The sequence below is a fragment of the Oncorhynchus tshawytscha genome, linkage group LG23, assembly GCF_018296145.1.
Source record: "Oncorhynchus tshawytscha isolate Ot180627B linkage group LG23, Otsh_v2.0, whole genome shotgun sequence".
Classification (NCBI taxonomy): domain Eukaryota; kingdom Metazoa; phylum Chordata; class Actinopteri; order Salmoniformes; family Salmonidae; genus Oncorhynchus; species Oncorhynchus tshawytscha.
Window position 1 is genome coordinate 2,323,059 of NC_056451.1, and position 17,489 is coordinate 2,340,547.

At 42.8% G+C, this 17,489-nt stretch overlaps 1 protein-coding gene across 1 annotated transcript in view; it reads right to left on the reverse strand.

Annotated features, from left to right (window-relative positions):
- LOC112223157 (NADP-dependent malic enzyme) overlaps positions 1-17,489 on the reverse strand; it is a 127,701-nt gene that overhangs the window by 36,566 nt on the left and 73,646 nt on the right. Inside the window, exons 4-5 of the mRNA XM_024386174.2 lie at positions 17,106-17,181; positions 5,293-5,454 (exon numbers count right to left, since the gene is read on the reverse strand). Coding sequence (XP_024241942.1) covers positions 5,293-5,454; positions 17,106-17,181 — 238 coding nt within the window. The remainder of the gene's footprint in view (positions 1-5,292; positions 5,455-17,105; positions 17,182-17,489) is intronic.

Sequence of the window (17,489 nt, forward strand, 5' to 3'; positions counted from 1 at the left end):
TTGCTGCACTGTCGGAACTAGAAGCACAAGCATTTGCTACACTCAATAACATCTGCTAACCATGTGTATGTGACCAATAAACTTCGATTTGATTGGAGAAAAGACAATAGTTTTGAACAAATTCATTTCTTAAAAGACGAAGGAGAAACAATAGAGGTTGTTGTTTTTTTCACTTACTTAGCTAGGAAATACAGCTAGCTAGTTTAGCCTATTCAAACACTCTGCTGAAACAGAGGGATGCTGTTAGCTAGGTGGCTATGACTATCCAACAACACTGGAACTCTTCAAAGTCAAGTTACGCTTCTGGTTTTACTAATTTATTGCCACCGGGGCCTGCCGGTGTTACTGCTAAACTGTTTACTGACTGTACACTGTAAGGTTACCGCATTATTATAGCTGGTTTACTAACGTGTTAGTTCTATTAGCTATGTTAACTAGCTAATATGGTGACAATGATCTAGGCTGTGTGTAGCGGTTATGATATGGTTTGGCTTGGAAAGTTTTTTTTGCCTGGTCACATACAGCTGATGTGTTGTGCATTGAAGTCCACAAGTGAAGGGAAAAGGTTAGAGGAGGAGAGCGCATAGATGCGAGAGGGAATACAACGTGGCTGCTATAAAAGTGAACTGTGTTTGTGCGAGATCAGGGGTGTATTCATTCTACCGATTCTGTTGAAAAACATTTCTTAAACGGTAGCAAACAGAGCGAAACAGGGCTAAACATACCTGAAATTGTCCAATAGAAAGTCATGTTTGCAACTGTTGGACTAATGATTACACCCTAGATCAGCTAGATGCAGGCAAGATTGTGCAAGGCAGTATTGAATGTGTCTGTCCATGTGTCACTGTGTCAAATTTTTCACTCGACCTGTGTGCACCTACGCTGTAAACTTTCATTCATTGGCTAGGTTTTCGCAACCTCATGATGGGTACAGGGAAAATTTGAGTATCATGTAGTAGCCTACACCTATCGATGCTACATTGAACTAGGTGAATGGAATATGAATGACAGACATCCAATATGCTGTAATAGAAATAAGGCCATTCTCATGAAAAAAAAAATCTGACTCCCTCAACTTAAAAACGGTACCGACTGCCACAGATCTGTTCAACTGAAGACATGACGCAAGGGAATTCTGATCCCCCTGGGAAGAAGTGATCTGGAACACTATCATGCCTCATTAAGACTGGAGCGTTTAGATTCCGTGGAGTCTGGGGGTGGGGGGGATTTAAGGGGGTGGCCTATTTGGACAGAGCTGGGACAGGCTCTGTGTCACAAATGGACAATGACACTGTCAATCAAAACAAGTATACCCATTAACAACTCCCGGAGTAACTTTAAAGCCCCTGACATTTTCAAAACCTTCCACCCCAGGCATTGACACAGGTCTCACCACTCACTAAAACAACATCCTCAACCATGTTCATAAAGGTCCATGTATGACAACTCAATGATTGACTTTTACAAGACGCTAGATTACTTTCTCGTGTGCATACTATATCCGAGGAATGAGATACCGTAAAAACAGCTCTGACAGAGTAATAATCAATGAGTTTAATCTCATGTATTGGCTCAGTTGACACAGCACTGAGGTGTTGAGACATGTCAACTTTCTCCCTGAGATACTCTTCTGTTGATCACCTGAGCTGTTCTTTCTGCTTTCAGGTGGAACCAACCCTGTTCAAAAGCAACAGTCAGGGTCTGTTTAGGACAGAGAGGTAGGAGAGGGAGGGAAGAGTGGGGGATGAGGGAGCAGAGTGGGGGGGGGCGATAGGGGCCTGTCTGAAGGGACAACCCCTTTGGGTCCAGGAGAGCACACCCAACACAAGACAAACAACACATTGTGTGGGATGACATCACCGGGGTCTCATTTCAGTGTGTGTGTTGTGACACAGAGGTTATACCAGGTAATATCAGTGAAAGAGAAAGGGATAGAAAGAGAGTGAGTGGGAGAGAGAAAGAGCGAGATGAGGGCCAACTTTCCCATAACACTCACGGTTTAGTTTATTTCCCACAAGCCACATTTAGATTAATGGTCATTTAGAGAAAAAAAAATGTATGTGTTGTATACTCACTCCACAGAACTTTTTACTGGGAGGGAAAACAACGTGCAGACACAGAGACATGTCTTACTGATGAGTGTGAGTGTATATGTCTGTGTGTGGGAAATAGACAAAGGGGAGAGGAAAGAGAGAGACATGTGCATCTATTTTTGTGAGTACGTGCTTGTGCATGTGATGGGGTGTTAGAGAGCTGAATGATGCATCAGAAACAGTATGTGTGTTTGCGTGTGCGTTTGTGTGTGAGCGGAGGAGAGAGCGAGAAGTCCACAGGTAGCAGGGCTGTGTAGGATTAGCGATGGTTTACACAAGAGATGATCCACTTCCCGCATTCCAGTGCACCTAGAGAAGCGCACGCCTCCAAAGTGTCTTACACAGCACAGCACAGCCCATCCCATGCTTCAGTCACATCCTATACAGGAGCTCTGCCATATCCCATCTGTTTACTGGACGTGTTCCCAAAACATTACCCCTTGCTTCATCACGCTCTGGAATTACAGTGCAACGCTACCACAGGGAGATCCAGGCTGAGTCTCACATAGCACCCTACAGTATTTCCTAATTCCTATATACTTTTGACCAGGTCCCACAGAGAACAGGGTCCCGTTTTGGACACAACCCCAGTCAAGGTCAAGACGTCGCATGCCTGACCTCAGTGCAGGAGTCCTCATACCTACCCAAGGTCAGAAATAAGCCTCATATTTTCAATTATTTACTGCCTACTTCCACCACTGTGTAGGGACTTGGGGCACGGCATCAGGCATCAGACCAGCGTGTCTGAGATAATATATTATGAGTCAAGCCAGAGGAACTCCATATGGCTTAAGACACACAGGCACTCCATTTATCCTATTACAACTCATTTGGCCTGTCATCTCTTTAGAATAATAGAAAAATGGAAAAGATTGTGATAGCCAACTAGAGACTACAGTGCAAGGACTTAGTTCTCGTGAGGTTGTGTAACACGTGCACACGCATTCACACACAGACCTGTGTCTATGCATACATGGGTGCGCCCGTGCCCGAATGAGTGTTTGTGTGCCTGTAGTGATCCTGATGGAGTGCTTGGTGATGAGTGATCTGTGGTAATGGCTGGCACATGCTGCTTCCCGGGTGGCGAGGTGATTTTTAAGGTAAATGTGCTTGGCCTGTTGTAAACTCTGACAGATACTGAGCTGCTGTGCTGCTGCTGGGCTGCTGCTGTGTGATATTATTTTGCAGTCCTACATCTGCAAACACTCTACAGGTTTGGAAAACAACAGGCAGAAACCTGGAACTTCTCTGAGTGTGAGGAAGAACACCTTTTTCACACATGAAGGTTACGGCCCATTCCAGCACTGTGTGTGACTTGAAGATAGTTTATTTTAATTTTATTGATTAACGTTCCAATTCAGTCCCTGCCACAGACACACATCACACAAAGGGAGAGTAGCATGAAATATGAGCACACATCACTAAAAATGCACACATATAATAAAATAAATACTCCATACACACACTTCCATACATACAGGGATGAATAGAGGAACATAGAAAGTAGACAGACCAAGCCAAATCCAGGCATAGCAGAGAAACACATCTCAAACATGCACGCACACAGACAATACAGACACATACTCTTAGAAAAAAGGGTTCCAAAAGAGTTCTTCAGCTGTCCCCATAGGAAAACCCTTTTTGGTTCTGTAAAGGGTTCTTCAAAGGTACAGCCGAAGAACCCTTTTAGGTTCACTTTTTTTCCTAAGAGTGCAAACACACACACACAAATATATGGTTATAAACCCCTATTTGCTTCCATCCTCTGGCAGCAGCTACAGAGTGCATTGAGGACACAGACATAGTCTCTGAGGCAGCTAGTTAAAGTGGTGTTTTGATGCCTATAAATGTCCGGGAATAGTTGACAATCCCCCAAGCATTCCTAAACTGGACCTGTGACAGTCTCTTTCAAAATTGTTCAATAGAACAATAGAGTTCATGCATAGAAGTGTGTATGGAGATGCTATTAAAGGGATGGGGGCAGAAGGGCATGGCATTTACCTCTGCTATGAGGTAGAACAGAGTGGGAGACACTGGCAGAGAGAGAAAACATAAAACCTATACACCAAGATCCAATGCCACCTACGGTATTCATGCTGTAGTGTATGATCTTTTATAGGTTATCTCATAGGCCTTTTGTGTGTGTTTTATGAATAAGGGGGATTTCTTCTGGGTCTCCGTGTGGTTTGATGAAGTGTGAATTGGCCAGCCGACATAAGAGAACATGGAGAGAGTTTGTGGAGACCAACCACACAGCGAATGCTACATCTGACAGAGATCGGGCTAGTCCCTCTGTTCAACTCTGCTTCCCGTCTCCTTATCTTTCCCTACCCCTTCCTTTTCTTATCCCTCTTTTATACTGGTCTCCTCGTTTTGATGCCCATGGAGTGCCTCTCATTATTTCTCTCTATCTCCAGTGATTATTGTCAGTCGTTTACATCTTTGACCAGTCCTATACCCAGCCAACCGCAAATCCATCTCCCCCTTCTTTCCTCCCACCCATCTATCCTTCTTTCACAGGGATGTCTTCTTTTATGTCTCATTCTCAGCATCATGTCTATCCTTGACCAGACCTACCCAACTAATCCCAAATCACCCTTTATCCTCTCCCCAACTCTTATACTGAAACTAAGAGGCTTGGAGAGCAGGTCCTGGCTCAGCCAGGCAGCAGGCATATGGTGGCAGTGGCACACCCGTGGCCCAGCTCTGGATGACATGGAGAAAATATACAGAGTTTAAATATAGCCGTGTACACAACACAGACTATTCTTAGTTTGCTCCTGTTTAACAGTGTGGCCACAGCACACGTGCCGCCCGGCCCAGAGTGAGGCTCCTCTTTCAGCTATAAAGAGGAGGGCCAGGCCATACATAGGACCAGTGGGACCAGCAGGAAAAACCAAACCAGAGGGCCTCTTTGAATACTGTTGACTGGCAGTGCTGGCGGGCTGGCAGGATGGATAGGTGCTTTTCTGTCTTGCATGGGTGAACAGTGGGGCTTTCCTCAGTGGTTTGGAAAATGGAGTTTGGAGACTGAGGGGCTTACCTGAATATAACGTATTGACTGGAGGATGTTTTCTTAGCTGGCATATTACGTCTAGCATATAATATGTTACGAAGTTGACAGTTTTCTTTGTGTATCATCTTGTTTGCATGTAGCTATGCATGTATTCCCTTGGTTGTTAGGTGTGTCTCTTCTTACCTCATTGTCTGTGCCCACATCCAGCATGACTGGCAGACACTGCTGGGGTGGCATGCCTCCACAGGCCGTGTAGAGTGCCAGCTTTCCCACAGGGATGCCCATGCCGTAGCAGCCCAGGTCCCCCAGGCCCAGGATCCTCTCTCCGTCTGTCACACACACCGCCTGTCAATCACATCACATCAGACCTGTCAATCATACCTGTGAGTGTCAATCAAATACATTATCAGTCAGAGCAGACTGTCTATGGCTCTAGATAACAGTCATTTTCTTTCGGCTTCCTGTTTGAAATGAACCAAATAACATCTCAGATTAGCCAAAAATGTTATCATAATATCAGGCAGTGAAAATACATTGACCTGCAAATAAAGCAAGCATATTCATTAGTCAGTTTCAGTAAGTGTACATGATTAAACAGGAAATATTCACACTGTTTCACCACTGACACGTCCTGTGTCTGTAAAATACACAAGTCAAACACGTTATCAGTCAGAGCAGAATATTAGTAACTCTAGACAAGGGTAGTCCCTAACCTCAAAGACTATCGTCAAGCAGTCAGTGAAAATACAGACAGTAACTTGCCAATACATCGATGTTCAGTAACAAATGATGGACATGATTTAACAGGATATATTCAAACTAGCTACTGTAACAGCATTGCAAACCCCCCACCAATCCTGCTTCTCTACTCTCCATCTGCCCTGCAGGTCTGAGCCGGTCCTGCTTCACACAACCTAACCATGCACTCGTATTTAAACAGAAAACAAACGAATAGCCTGACGTTCTCAATGTGGAATTTACAAACTAACGATTGTGTAACACAACCTGATCACCAGGGGTGTTTTGGAAAAAAAAAAAAATCTGTACAGGAAATGTGTCTTTGGCTTCACAATAACTTGATTGACATTAAAAAAACATCATCATGCTTAATAAGTGACCAACAACAAATATATAAAGACAATTATGAACGGAGTGGTTCGAGCGCTGACTGCTGATTGTCTGAAAGACGTGTTATATCAGACCGTATACCACGGGTCCATTATCTTTTTTTTTTACTGCTCCAATTAATTACATTGGTATTTAAGTGATAATGCCAGAGAAGCCGGTGTTTGGATGATATGGCATGACTGTTATTAGGCCGGAGACTAAGACGAGTGGCGGCAAACCATGTCAATATATCCTCCAAACACCTGCTTTGGGGGCATTATCACTTTTATACAACGGGTTAGCAACATATTCAAATAATGATTGACATATTTTCATTAAAAACATTATTTTGATGGATTTATATCTATGGCAACATTCTTATCCCTTGCTTGATAGCTAGTCAACTACGGCTAACTTACAGTCACATCAAACAGTGCAGCCAGAATAACAGAAAACAGCTGCGTTTGCATGTGTTTAAGTTGTTTTCTAGTGACATTTATTTGGATACATCCATAACAATGAGCTAATGATGCGCAATTTCACCTGGCATAGAAAATGTGCTCTCGCTCGTCAGGAAACTGTTGTTCAAAGGAGCTAGGCAACAACACAGGTAATACAATCACTTCAAACTGAAGTTGGAAAGACTGCATATTAGCTGCATTTCGTTTCGTTCAGTCCTCAACTGGCAGCTTCATTAAATAGTATCCGCAAAACACCAGTCTGAATGTCAACAGTGAAGAGGCGACTCCGGGATGTTGGCCTTCTGTGTTATTTTGCCCATCTTAATCTTTTCTTTTTATTGGCCAGTCTGATATATGGCTTTTTCTTTGCAACTCTGCCTAGAAGGCCAGCATCCCTGAGTCGCCTCTTCACTGTTGATGCTTAGACTGGTGTTTTGCGGGTACTATTTAATGAAGCTGCCAGTTGAGGACTTGTGAGATGTCTGTTTCTCAAACTAGACACTAATGTACTTGTCCTCTTGCTCAGTTGTGCATTCTGGTTAGTGCCAGTTTGCGCTGTCCTGTGAAGGGAGTAGTACACAGCGTTGTACGAGATCTTCAGTTTCTTGTCAATTTCTCACATGGAATAGCCTTCATTCCTCAGAACAAGAATATACTGACAAGTTTCAGACGAAAGTTCTTTGTTACTGGCCATTTTGAGCCTGTAATTGAAACCACAACTGCTGATGCTCCAGATACTCAACTAGTCTAAAGAAGGCCAGTTTTATTGCTTCTTTAAATCAGGACATCAGTTTTCAGCTGTGCTAACATAATTGCAAAAGGGTTTTTCTAATGCTCAATTAGCCTTTTAAAATTATAAACTTGGATTAGCTAACACAATGTGCCATTGGAACACAGGAGTGATGGTTGCTGATAATGGGCTTATGTACGCCTATGTAGATATTCCATAAAATAAAAAAAGCAGTTTCCAGCTACAATAGTCATTTACAACATTAACAATGTCTACAATGTATTTCTGATGAATTTGATGTTATTTTGAATGGACAAAAAAAAAATTATTTCAAAAACAAGGGCATTTCTAAGTGACCCCAAACTTTTGAACGGTAGTGTATATACCCATAAAAATGATGCTGATTCATGATTTCGACTGGCTGAGAAAAGCTGCCTGCCTGTCTCTCTCATCCCAACTCCTGACCCCTGCACATTCATTATTATGGGATAGCTGGAGATCGAATTTCAATATTGAAACAATGTTGCAAATGTCAGAGAGACAAATACCATGATATTGTTAGAGGAGAGTGCACAATAAAACACTTATCACGGCAACTGGTTTGATAAATTCACCTCTGAAGGTAAATAATCTACTTAATAATGTACTTATTGTGTAATTTTGCTTTGATTTGTCCCCCCCCCACATCTAGATGTGTGAAGGTTAGTGTCTTTCTGTAGTGAAGCTAATTGTCCATCATTTATGACATTCCTGGGAGTGTGTAAACTTACATTTTGTATTACCATATCATTTTTGTATGTTCTCTATAGTTATGTACTTGAAAATGTATTAATTGACCAATTCGGCACATTGGGGCAGACGTGATACAACATTTTGAACAGTAATGCAATGGTTCATTGAATCAGTCTAAAATGTTGTACATACACTGCTACAATCTAGTGGCCAAAATCTAAAATGCCCCTGGCCTCCTATCAAATGTTTTTCCTTTTCTGACTCAAGTAAGATTCCTTCAACATTACTCTTATGTCTAAAAGAATTCAGATCGTTTTTTGAAAATGTTTACGGTCGTGGCCAAAAGTTGAGAATGACACAAATATTAATTTTCACAAAGTGTGCTGCCTCAGGTTGTATGATGGCAATTTGCATATACTCCAGAATGTTATGAAGAGTGATCAGATGAATTGCAATTAATTGCAAAGTCCCTCTTTGCCATGCAAATGAACTGAATCCCCCCAAAACATTCCCACTGCATTTCAGCCCTGCCACAAAAGGACCAGCTGACATCATGTCAGTGATTCTCTCGTTAACACAGGTGTGAGTGTTGACGTAGACATGGATGGAGATCACTTTGTCATGCTGATTGAGTTCGAATAACAGACTGGAAGCTTCAAAAGGAGGGTGGTTACCTCAAAGGAAACATGTGTCGTCATCATTGCTTTGCACAAAAAGGGCTTCATGGGCAAGGATATTGCTGCCAGTAAGATTGCACCTACATCAACCATTTATCGGATCATCAAGAACTTCAAGGAGAGTGGTTAAATTATTATGAAGAAGGCTTCAGGGCGCCCAAGAAAGTCCAGCAAGCGTCAGGACCATTTCCTAAAGTTGATTCAGCTGTGGGATCGGGGCACCACCAGTACAGAGCTTGCTCAGGAATGGCAGCAGGCAGGTGTGAGTGCATCTGCACGCACAGTGAGGTGAAGACTTTTGGAGGATGGCCTGGTGTCAAGGGCAGCAAAGAAGCCACTTCGCTCCAGGAAAAACTTCAAGGACAGACTGATATCCTGCAAAAGGTACAGGGATTGGACTGCTGAGGACTGGGGTAAAGTCATTTTCTCTGATGAATCCCCTTTCCAACTGTTTGGGGCATCTGGAAAAAAGCTTGTCCGGAAAAGACAAGGTGAGCGCTTGTAAGCTTGTAAGTAACAACGTCATGCTAATCACATTAGCAGACGTTAACTCACCGTCCCTACCATTGTCCTCAATGGAAGAGGACAATGGTAGAGGTTTTATGACAATGGAAAAATCTAAACCATTTATATTTAAATATTGAAAAGGTGTTGGTGACAGGGAAAAACAGATTAGTGCAATTTGAGGCAATATTTATTTTATTGAACCTGTATTTAACTAGGCAAGTCAGTTTTACAATGACGGCCTACCAAAAGGCAAAAGGCCTCCTGCGGGGACAGGGGCTGGGATAAAGAAAAAATATAAATAAATATAGGACAAAACACACATCACAACAAGAGAGACAACACAATACTACACAAAGAGAGACCTAAAGATGACATAGAAAGGCAGCAACATGACAACATCATGGTAGCAACAATATGGTAACAGAAAAATACATGGTACAAACATTATTGGGCACAGACAACAGCACAAAGGCCAAGGTAGAGACAACAATACATCACGCAAAGCAGCCACAACTGTCAGTAAGAGTGCCCATGATTGAGTAGTGAATGAAGAGAAAAAAAACTGCGACACATTGGTGCGGCTGGCTTCCGGGTTGGATGCGCACTGTGGTAAGAAGCAGTTGGGTTGGGTTGTGTTTCGAAGGACGCATGGCTTTCGACCTTAGGTCTCTCCCGAGCCCGTACGGGAGTTGTAGCGATGAGACAAGACTGTAATTACTAACAATTGGATACCACGAAATTGGGGAGAAAAGGGGGTAAAAAAAAGAAGAAAGAAAACAAAGACAAATGAATGTGACTAGCAGAACAGGTGTTGTATGTGGAGGATGAGGGCTGCAGTACTGTAGATATCTCAGAGGGGAGGGATGCCTAAGAGGGTTTTATAAATAAGCATCAACCAGTGGGTCCTGCGACAGGTATATAATCTGACAAGCACTGGAGAGAGATGCGGTGGGAACATGTGGGTCTGGGCAGGTGTGATGACATTAATGTTTGGGTGCGTCTGTCTGTTGTATTTTGTCTGTATATGTTTATAATGTTTGAAAAAATGTAATCTTGCAAAAAAATGTAATACATTTAAAAAATCATCATCATCATCATGAACTTCACAATATGTTCGATCCCAAAACCCAACATGCATGTGTGTATTTCCATGATTAGTCTATGACGCAGGCAATCTGGCACTATACTTTTACAACCTTGTTCCACACTGGTTCCACAGCACTCTGACACCACTTCAGGGGATGATGTCATCCACCTAATCACATTTTTAATGCCTAATGAACACATGATTAGGGGTTTATGACATTCTAACAGCAAAACCACTTATTATTTTTTGGGATAAATGTCATTAATAGTCCCATACATTTGGGGCTTACTGATTTATTTCTGGATTTGTAGCTTTTATTATTGGAACTATGTAAGTAGGGCATCGGATCGTGATGAATAGTTTTATATGAGGTCCTGTGAGCTCAGGGATTCAGAGGGAAATGCCATTGTGTTGACAGCTGTGAGCAGGTGGTAGAGCGGCTAGATTCTGCAGCAGGCATATCTTTACATGCCAGGAATACCTGGACGACTTGTCATACTGAATCTACAGTTGAAGTCAAAAGTTTACATACACTTAGGTTGGAATCATTAAAACTCGTTTTTCAACCACTCCACAAATTTCTAAATTGGTTAGAACATCTACTTTGTGCATTATACACAAGTACATTTTCCAACAATTGTTTACAGACAGATTATTTCACTTATAATTCACTGTATCACAATTCCAATGGGCCAAAAGGTTACACACACTAAGTTGACTGTGCCTTTAAACAGATTGGAAAATGCCATAAAATGATGTCATGGCTTCAGAAGCTTCTGATAGGCTAATTGACATCATTTGAGTCAATTGGAGGTGTACCTGTGGATGTAACTCAGTGCCTCTTTGCTTGACATCATGGGAAAATCAAAAGAAATAAGCCAAGACCTCAGAAAAAGTCTGGTTCATCCTTGGGAGCAATTTCCAAACACTTGAAGGTACCACATTCATCTGTACAAACAACAGTATGCAAGTATAAACACCATGGGACCAAGTAGCCGTCATACCGCTCAGGAAGGAGACACGTTCGGTCTCCTAGAGATCAACGTACTTTGGTGCGGAAAGTGTAAATCAATCCCAGAACAACAGCAGAGGACCTTGTGAAGATGCTGGAGGAAACGGGTACAAAAGTATCTATATCCACAGTAAAACGAGTCCTATTTCAACATAACCTGAAAGGCCGCTCAGCACGGAAGAAGCCACTGCTCCAAAACCGCAATAAGAAAGCCAGACTACGGTTTGAAACTGCACATGGGGACAAAGATCGTACTTTTTGGAGAAATGTCCTCTGGTCTGATGAAACAAAAATAGAACGGATCATCGTTAAGTTTGGAGGAAAAAGGGGGAGGCTTGCAAGCTGAAGAACACCATCCCAACCGTGAAGCACAGGGGTAGCAGCATCATGTTATGGGGGTGCTCTGCTGCAGGAGACCCTGGTGCACATCACAAAATAGACGGCATCATGAGGACAGAAAATGATGTGGATATATTGAAGCAACATCTCAAGACATCAGTCAGGAAGTTAAAGCTTGGTCACAAATGGGTCTTCCAAATGGTCAATGACCTCAAGCATACTTCCAAAGTTGTGGCAAAATGGCTTAAGGACAACAAAGTCAAGGTATTGGAGTGGCCATCACAAAGCCCTGACCTCAATCCTATAGAAAATGTGTGTGCAGAACTGAAAAAGCATGTGCGAGCAAGGCCTACAAACCTGACTCAGTTACACCAGCTTTGTCAGGAGGAATGGGACAAAATTCACCCAACTTATTGTGGGAAGCTTGTGGAAGGCTACCTGAAACGTTTGACCCAAGTTAAACTATTTAAAGGCAATGCTACCAAATACTAATTGAGTGTATGTAAACTTCTGACCCACTGGAAATGTGATGAATGAAATTAAAGCTGAAATAAAACATTCTCTACTATTATTCTGACATTTCACATTCTTAAAATAAAGTGGTGATCCTAACTGACCTAAGACAGGGAATTTTTTACTTGGATTAAATGTCAGGAATTGTGAAAATTCTGAGTTTACATGTATTTGGCTAAGGTGTATGTAAACGTCCGACTTCAACTGTACATGACAAGAGCATGACTTGATATGCCTGATGCCTGATGAAGACCTAACGGTCGAAATGTTGTTGTAAATAAATATCTGGGAGCGTGAGCAGCAGTGCGAGGCGTTTTCCTTTCTGTTTTCCATGAGTTTGCCTGCAACTCCAGCACCTGCGGAAAGTACCTGGTTGTGTGTATGTTCTTCAGCTTTTGTACAAGATCATGACTTATCAGAGGATATTAGAGCTCAGTTGGTTGTAATGGCCTCAAACAGGCCAGAACCCATTGACATCAATGCCTGATTTACGAGAATGTAGGAGTTACACTATACAGTGCCTTCGGAAAGTACTCAGACCCCTGGACTTTCCACTTTTTGCTACGTTACAGCCTTATTCTAAAATTGATTACAAAATCATGTTTTTATTAAAAATAATAAACAGGAATATCATATTTACATAATTATTCAGACCCTTTACTCAGTACTTTGTTGAAGCACCTTTGGCAGCGATTGCAGCATCGAGTCTTCTTGGGTACGATGCTACAAGCTTGGCACACCTGTATTTGGGGAGTTTCTCCCATTCTTCTTTGCAGATACTCAAGCTCTGTTGGATGGGGAATGTGGCTGCACAGCTTTTTTCATGTCTCTCCAAAGATGTTCGATGTTCGATGTTCAAGTCTGGGCTTTGGCTGAGTCACTCAAGGACCTTCAGAGACTGTCCCGAAGCCACTCCTGCGTTGTCTTGGCTGTGTGTTTAGGGTTGTTGTCCTATTGGAAGGTGAACCTTCACCCCAGTCTGAGATCAAGGATCTCTCTGTACTTTGCGCCATTCATCTTTCCCTAGATCCTGACTAGTCTCCCAGTCCCTGCCGCTGAAAAAACATCCCCACAGCATGATAATGTCACCACCATGCTTCAATGTAGGGTTGGTGCCAGTTTCTTCCAGACGTGACGCTTGGCATTCAGGCCAAAGAGTTCAATCTTGGTATCATCAGACCAAAGAGTTTCTCATTGTCTGAGAGTCCATTAGGTGGCTTTTGGCAAACTCCAAGCGGACTATCATTTGCCTTTTACTGAGAACTGGCTTCTGTCTAGCACTCTACCATAAAGGCCTGATTGGTGGAGTGCTGCAGAGATGCTTGTCATTTTGGAAGGTTCTCCCATCTCCACAGAGGAACTCTACAGCTCTGTCAGAGTGACCATCAGGTTCTTGGTCACCCCTCTGACCAAGGCCCTTCTCCCCTGATTGCTCAGTTCGGCCGGGCAGCCAGCTCTAGGAAGAGTCTTGTTGGTACCAAAAATCTTCCATTTAAGAATGATGGAGGCCACTGTGTTCTTGGGGAAATTCCTTCCTGTAGATATTTTTTGGTACCCTTCCCCAGATCTGTACCTCGACACAATCCTGTCTCGGAGCTCTACGGACAATTTCTTCGACCTCATGGCTTTTTTTTCCTCTGACATGCACTGTCAACTGTGGAACCTTATATAGACAGGTGTGTGTATTTCCAAATCATGTCCAATCAATTGAATTTACCACAGGTGGACAATCAAGTTGTAGAAACATCAAGGATTTCAATGGAAACAGGATGCACCTGAGCTCATTTTCAAGTCTCATAGTAAAGGGGCTGAATACTTATGTAAAGAAGGTACAGTGCCTTGCGAAAGTATTCGGCCCCCTTGAACTTTGCGACCTTTTGCCACATTTCAGGCTTCAAACATAAAGATATAAAACTGTATTTTTTTGTGAAGAGTCAACAACAAGTGGGACACAATCATGAAGTGGAACGACATTTATTGGATATTTCAAACTTTTTTAACAAATCAAAAACTGAAAATTTGGGCGTGCAAAATTATTCAGCCCCCTTAAGTTAATACTTTGTAGCGCCACCTTTTGCTGCGATTACAGCTGTAAGTCGCTTGGGGTATGTCTCTATCAGTTTTGCACATCGAGAGACTGACATTTTTTCCCATTCCTCCTTGCAAAACAGCTCGAGCTCAGTGAGGTTGGATGGAGAGCATTTGTGAACAGCAGTTCAGTTCTTTCCACAGATTCTCGATTGGATTCAGGTCTGGACTTTGACTTGGCCATTCTAGCACCTGGATATGTTTATTTTTGAACCATTCCATTGTAGATTTTGCTTTATGTTTTGGATCATTGTCTTGTTGGAAGACAAATCTCTGTCCCAGTCTCAGGTCTTTTGCAGACTCCATCAGGTTTTCTTCCAGAATGGTCCTGTATTTGGCTCCATCCATCTTCCCATCAATTTTAACAGTCTTCCCTGTCCCTGCTGAAGAAAAGCAGGCCCAAACCATGATGCTGCCACCACCATGTTTGACAGTGGGGATGGTGTGTTCAGGGTGATGAGCTGTGTTGCTTTTACACCAAACATAACGTTTTGCATTGTTGCCAAAAAGTTCCATTTATAGGTGCATTTATACAGAGACTTGATACACACAGGTGGATTGTATTTATCATCATTAGTCATTTAGGTCAACATTGGATCATTCAGAGATCCTCACTGAACTTCTGGAGAGAGTTTGCTGCACTGAAAGTAAAGGGGCTGAATAATTTTGCACGCCCAATTTTTCAGTTTTTGATTTGTTAAAAAAGTTTGAAATATCCAATAAATGTCGTTCCACTTCATGATTGTGTCCCAGTTGTTGTTGATTCTTTTAAAAAAAATACAGTTTTATATCTTTATGTTTGAAGCCTGAAATGTGGCAAAGGGTCGCAAAGTTCAAGGGGGCCGAATACTTTCGCAAGGCACTGTATATTTTTATACATTGGCAAACATTTCAAAACCTGTACCTTATGGGTATTGTGTGTAGATTGCTGAGAATTTTTATTTATTTATTTATTTATTTGATCCATTTTAGAATAAGGCTGTAACGTAAAAAAAATGTGAAAAAGTCATGGAGGCTGAATACTTTCCGAAGGCACAGTATACACCCCTTAAAATGTGTGGATTCAGCTATTTCAGCCACACCCGTTGCTGACAGGTGTGTAAAATCAATCACACAGCCTTGCAATCTTGATAGACAAAACACTGGCAGTAGAATGGGCTTACTGAAGAGCTACGACTTTCAACGTGGCACCGTCATGATGCCATCTTTCCAACAAGTCAGTTCGTCAAATACACGCCCTCCTAGAGCTACCCCGATCAAATTAAGTGCTGTTATTGTGAAGTGGAAATATCTAGGGGCAACAACGGCTCAGCCAAGAAGTGGTAGGCCACATAAGCTCACAGAATGGGACCGCTGAGTGCTGAAGCGCGTAGAACGTACAAATCGTCTGTCCTTGGTTGCACCACTCACTACCGAGTTCCAAACTGCCTCTGGAAGCAACGTCAGCACAAGAACTGTTCATCGGGAGATTCTCATGGCCAATCAGCCGCACACAAGCCTAAATCACCATGTGTAATGCCAAGCGTTGGCTGGAGTGGTGTAAAGCTCGATGCCATTGGACTCTGGAGCAGTGGAAACGAGTTCTCTGGAGTGATGAATCAGGCTTCACCATCTGGCAGTCTGACAGATGAATCTGCGTTTGGCGGATGTCAGGAGAACACTACCTGCCTCAATGCATAGTGGTGACTGTAAAGTTTGGTGGAAGAGGAATAATGGTCTGGGGATGTTTTTCCATGGTTCGGGCTAGACCCCTTAATTCCAGTGAAGGGAAATCTTAATGTTACAGCATATAATGACATTCTAGACGATTCTGTGCTTCCAGCTTTGTGGCAACAGTTTGGGGAAGGCCCTTTCCTGTTTCAGCATGACAGTGCGCCATGCACAAAGCGAGGTCCATACAGAAATGGTTTGTCAGGATTGGTGTGGAATAACTTGACTGGCCTGCACACAGCCCTGACCTCAACCCCATCGAACACATTTGTGATGAATTGGAAATCCGACTGCAAGCCAGGCCTGATCGCCCAACATCAGTGCCCGACCTCACTAATGCTCTTGTGGCTGAATGGAAGCAAGTCCCCACAGCAATGTTCCAACATGTAGTGGAAAGCATTCCCAGAAGAGTGGAGGTTGTTATAGCAGCAAAAGGGGGAACAACTCCATATTAATGGCAATGATTTTTGGAATGAGATGTTCGATGAGCAGGTGTTCACATACTTTTGGTCATGTAGTGTACGTGTGCTATTCAGTGGCGGCTGGTGGGAGAACCTATAGGAGGATGGGCTAATGGAATGGCATCAAACATATGGAAACCATATGTCCTCCTATAGCTACTCCCACCAGCCTCCACTGGTGCCTATCTCCAGTTATCCCACTGTCCATACAGAGGCCCCTTAGTTCCAGGAATGCTAACCCATGACTTCTAAGCCAGGGCTGCCCAACATCCTCCTGAAGAGCTTGCAGAGCAGAATTTCACATCAACCCTGATCTAACACACCTGATTCTACTAATTAGCAGTTCACCAGGACCTTGCTTCGTTGGATCAGGCGTGTAATTTACAACAGGCCTGGAGCAAAACCCTGCATACCCAGTAGCAATACCTGCCTTATTCCATCAGACTGAAGAACTAGGCCTAACAGTGTAAAGGGCATAGCACCCCTAGTAGAGCGATATGGTGCCATTTTAGATACAACCTATTTCCGCATTATATAGGGAAAGGCCATTTCAGGTTTGACCATAGACTTACGCGTATGTCCTTCTCTGGCCAGCTCTGGAGCACGGTGGAGATGTGAGTGAGGTCATGGATGGTGATAAAAAGCCCCCTGGAACAGATCAGAGATCAGATGAGTTATAATGAGTGAGACTAGATGAACTGTTTACAGTGCCTTTCACATTGCATATCGATTACCAGCATAAGGAAATACTGTAATTTTGCTCAGTACGGAGAAAAAACATTATTGTCTTTGCATTCAGTTTCAAATGGTTCTTTGATTCCTGAATGGAAGCTTGAAATTAACTTTTAAGCACCATTTGAGTAGCTTTTTGAAGTTTCAATCCAATTTCTCTGCCCTTTCCCCCCCTACTTGTGTTGTAATATCCCAGAGCAGATGCCACCTGGAAAATGGATAGC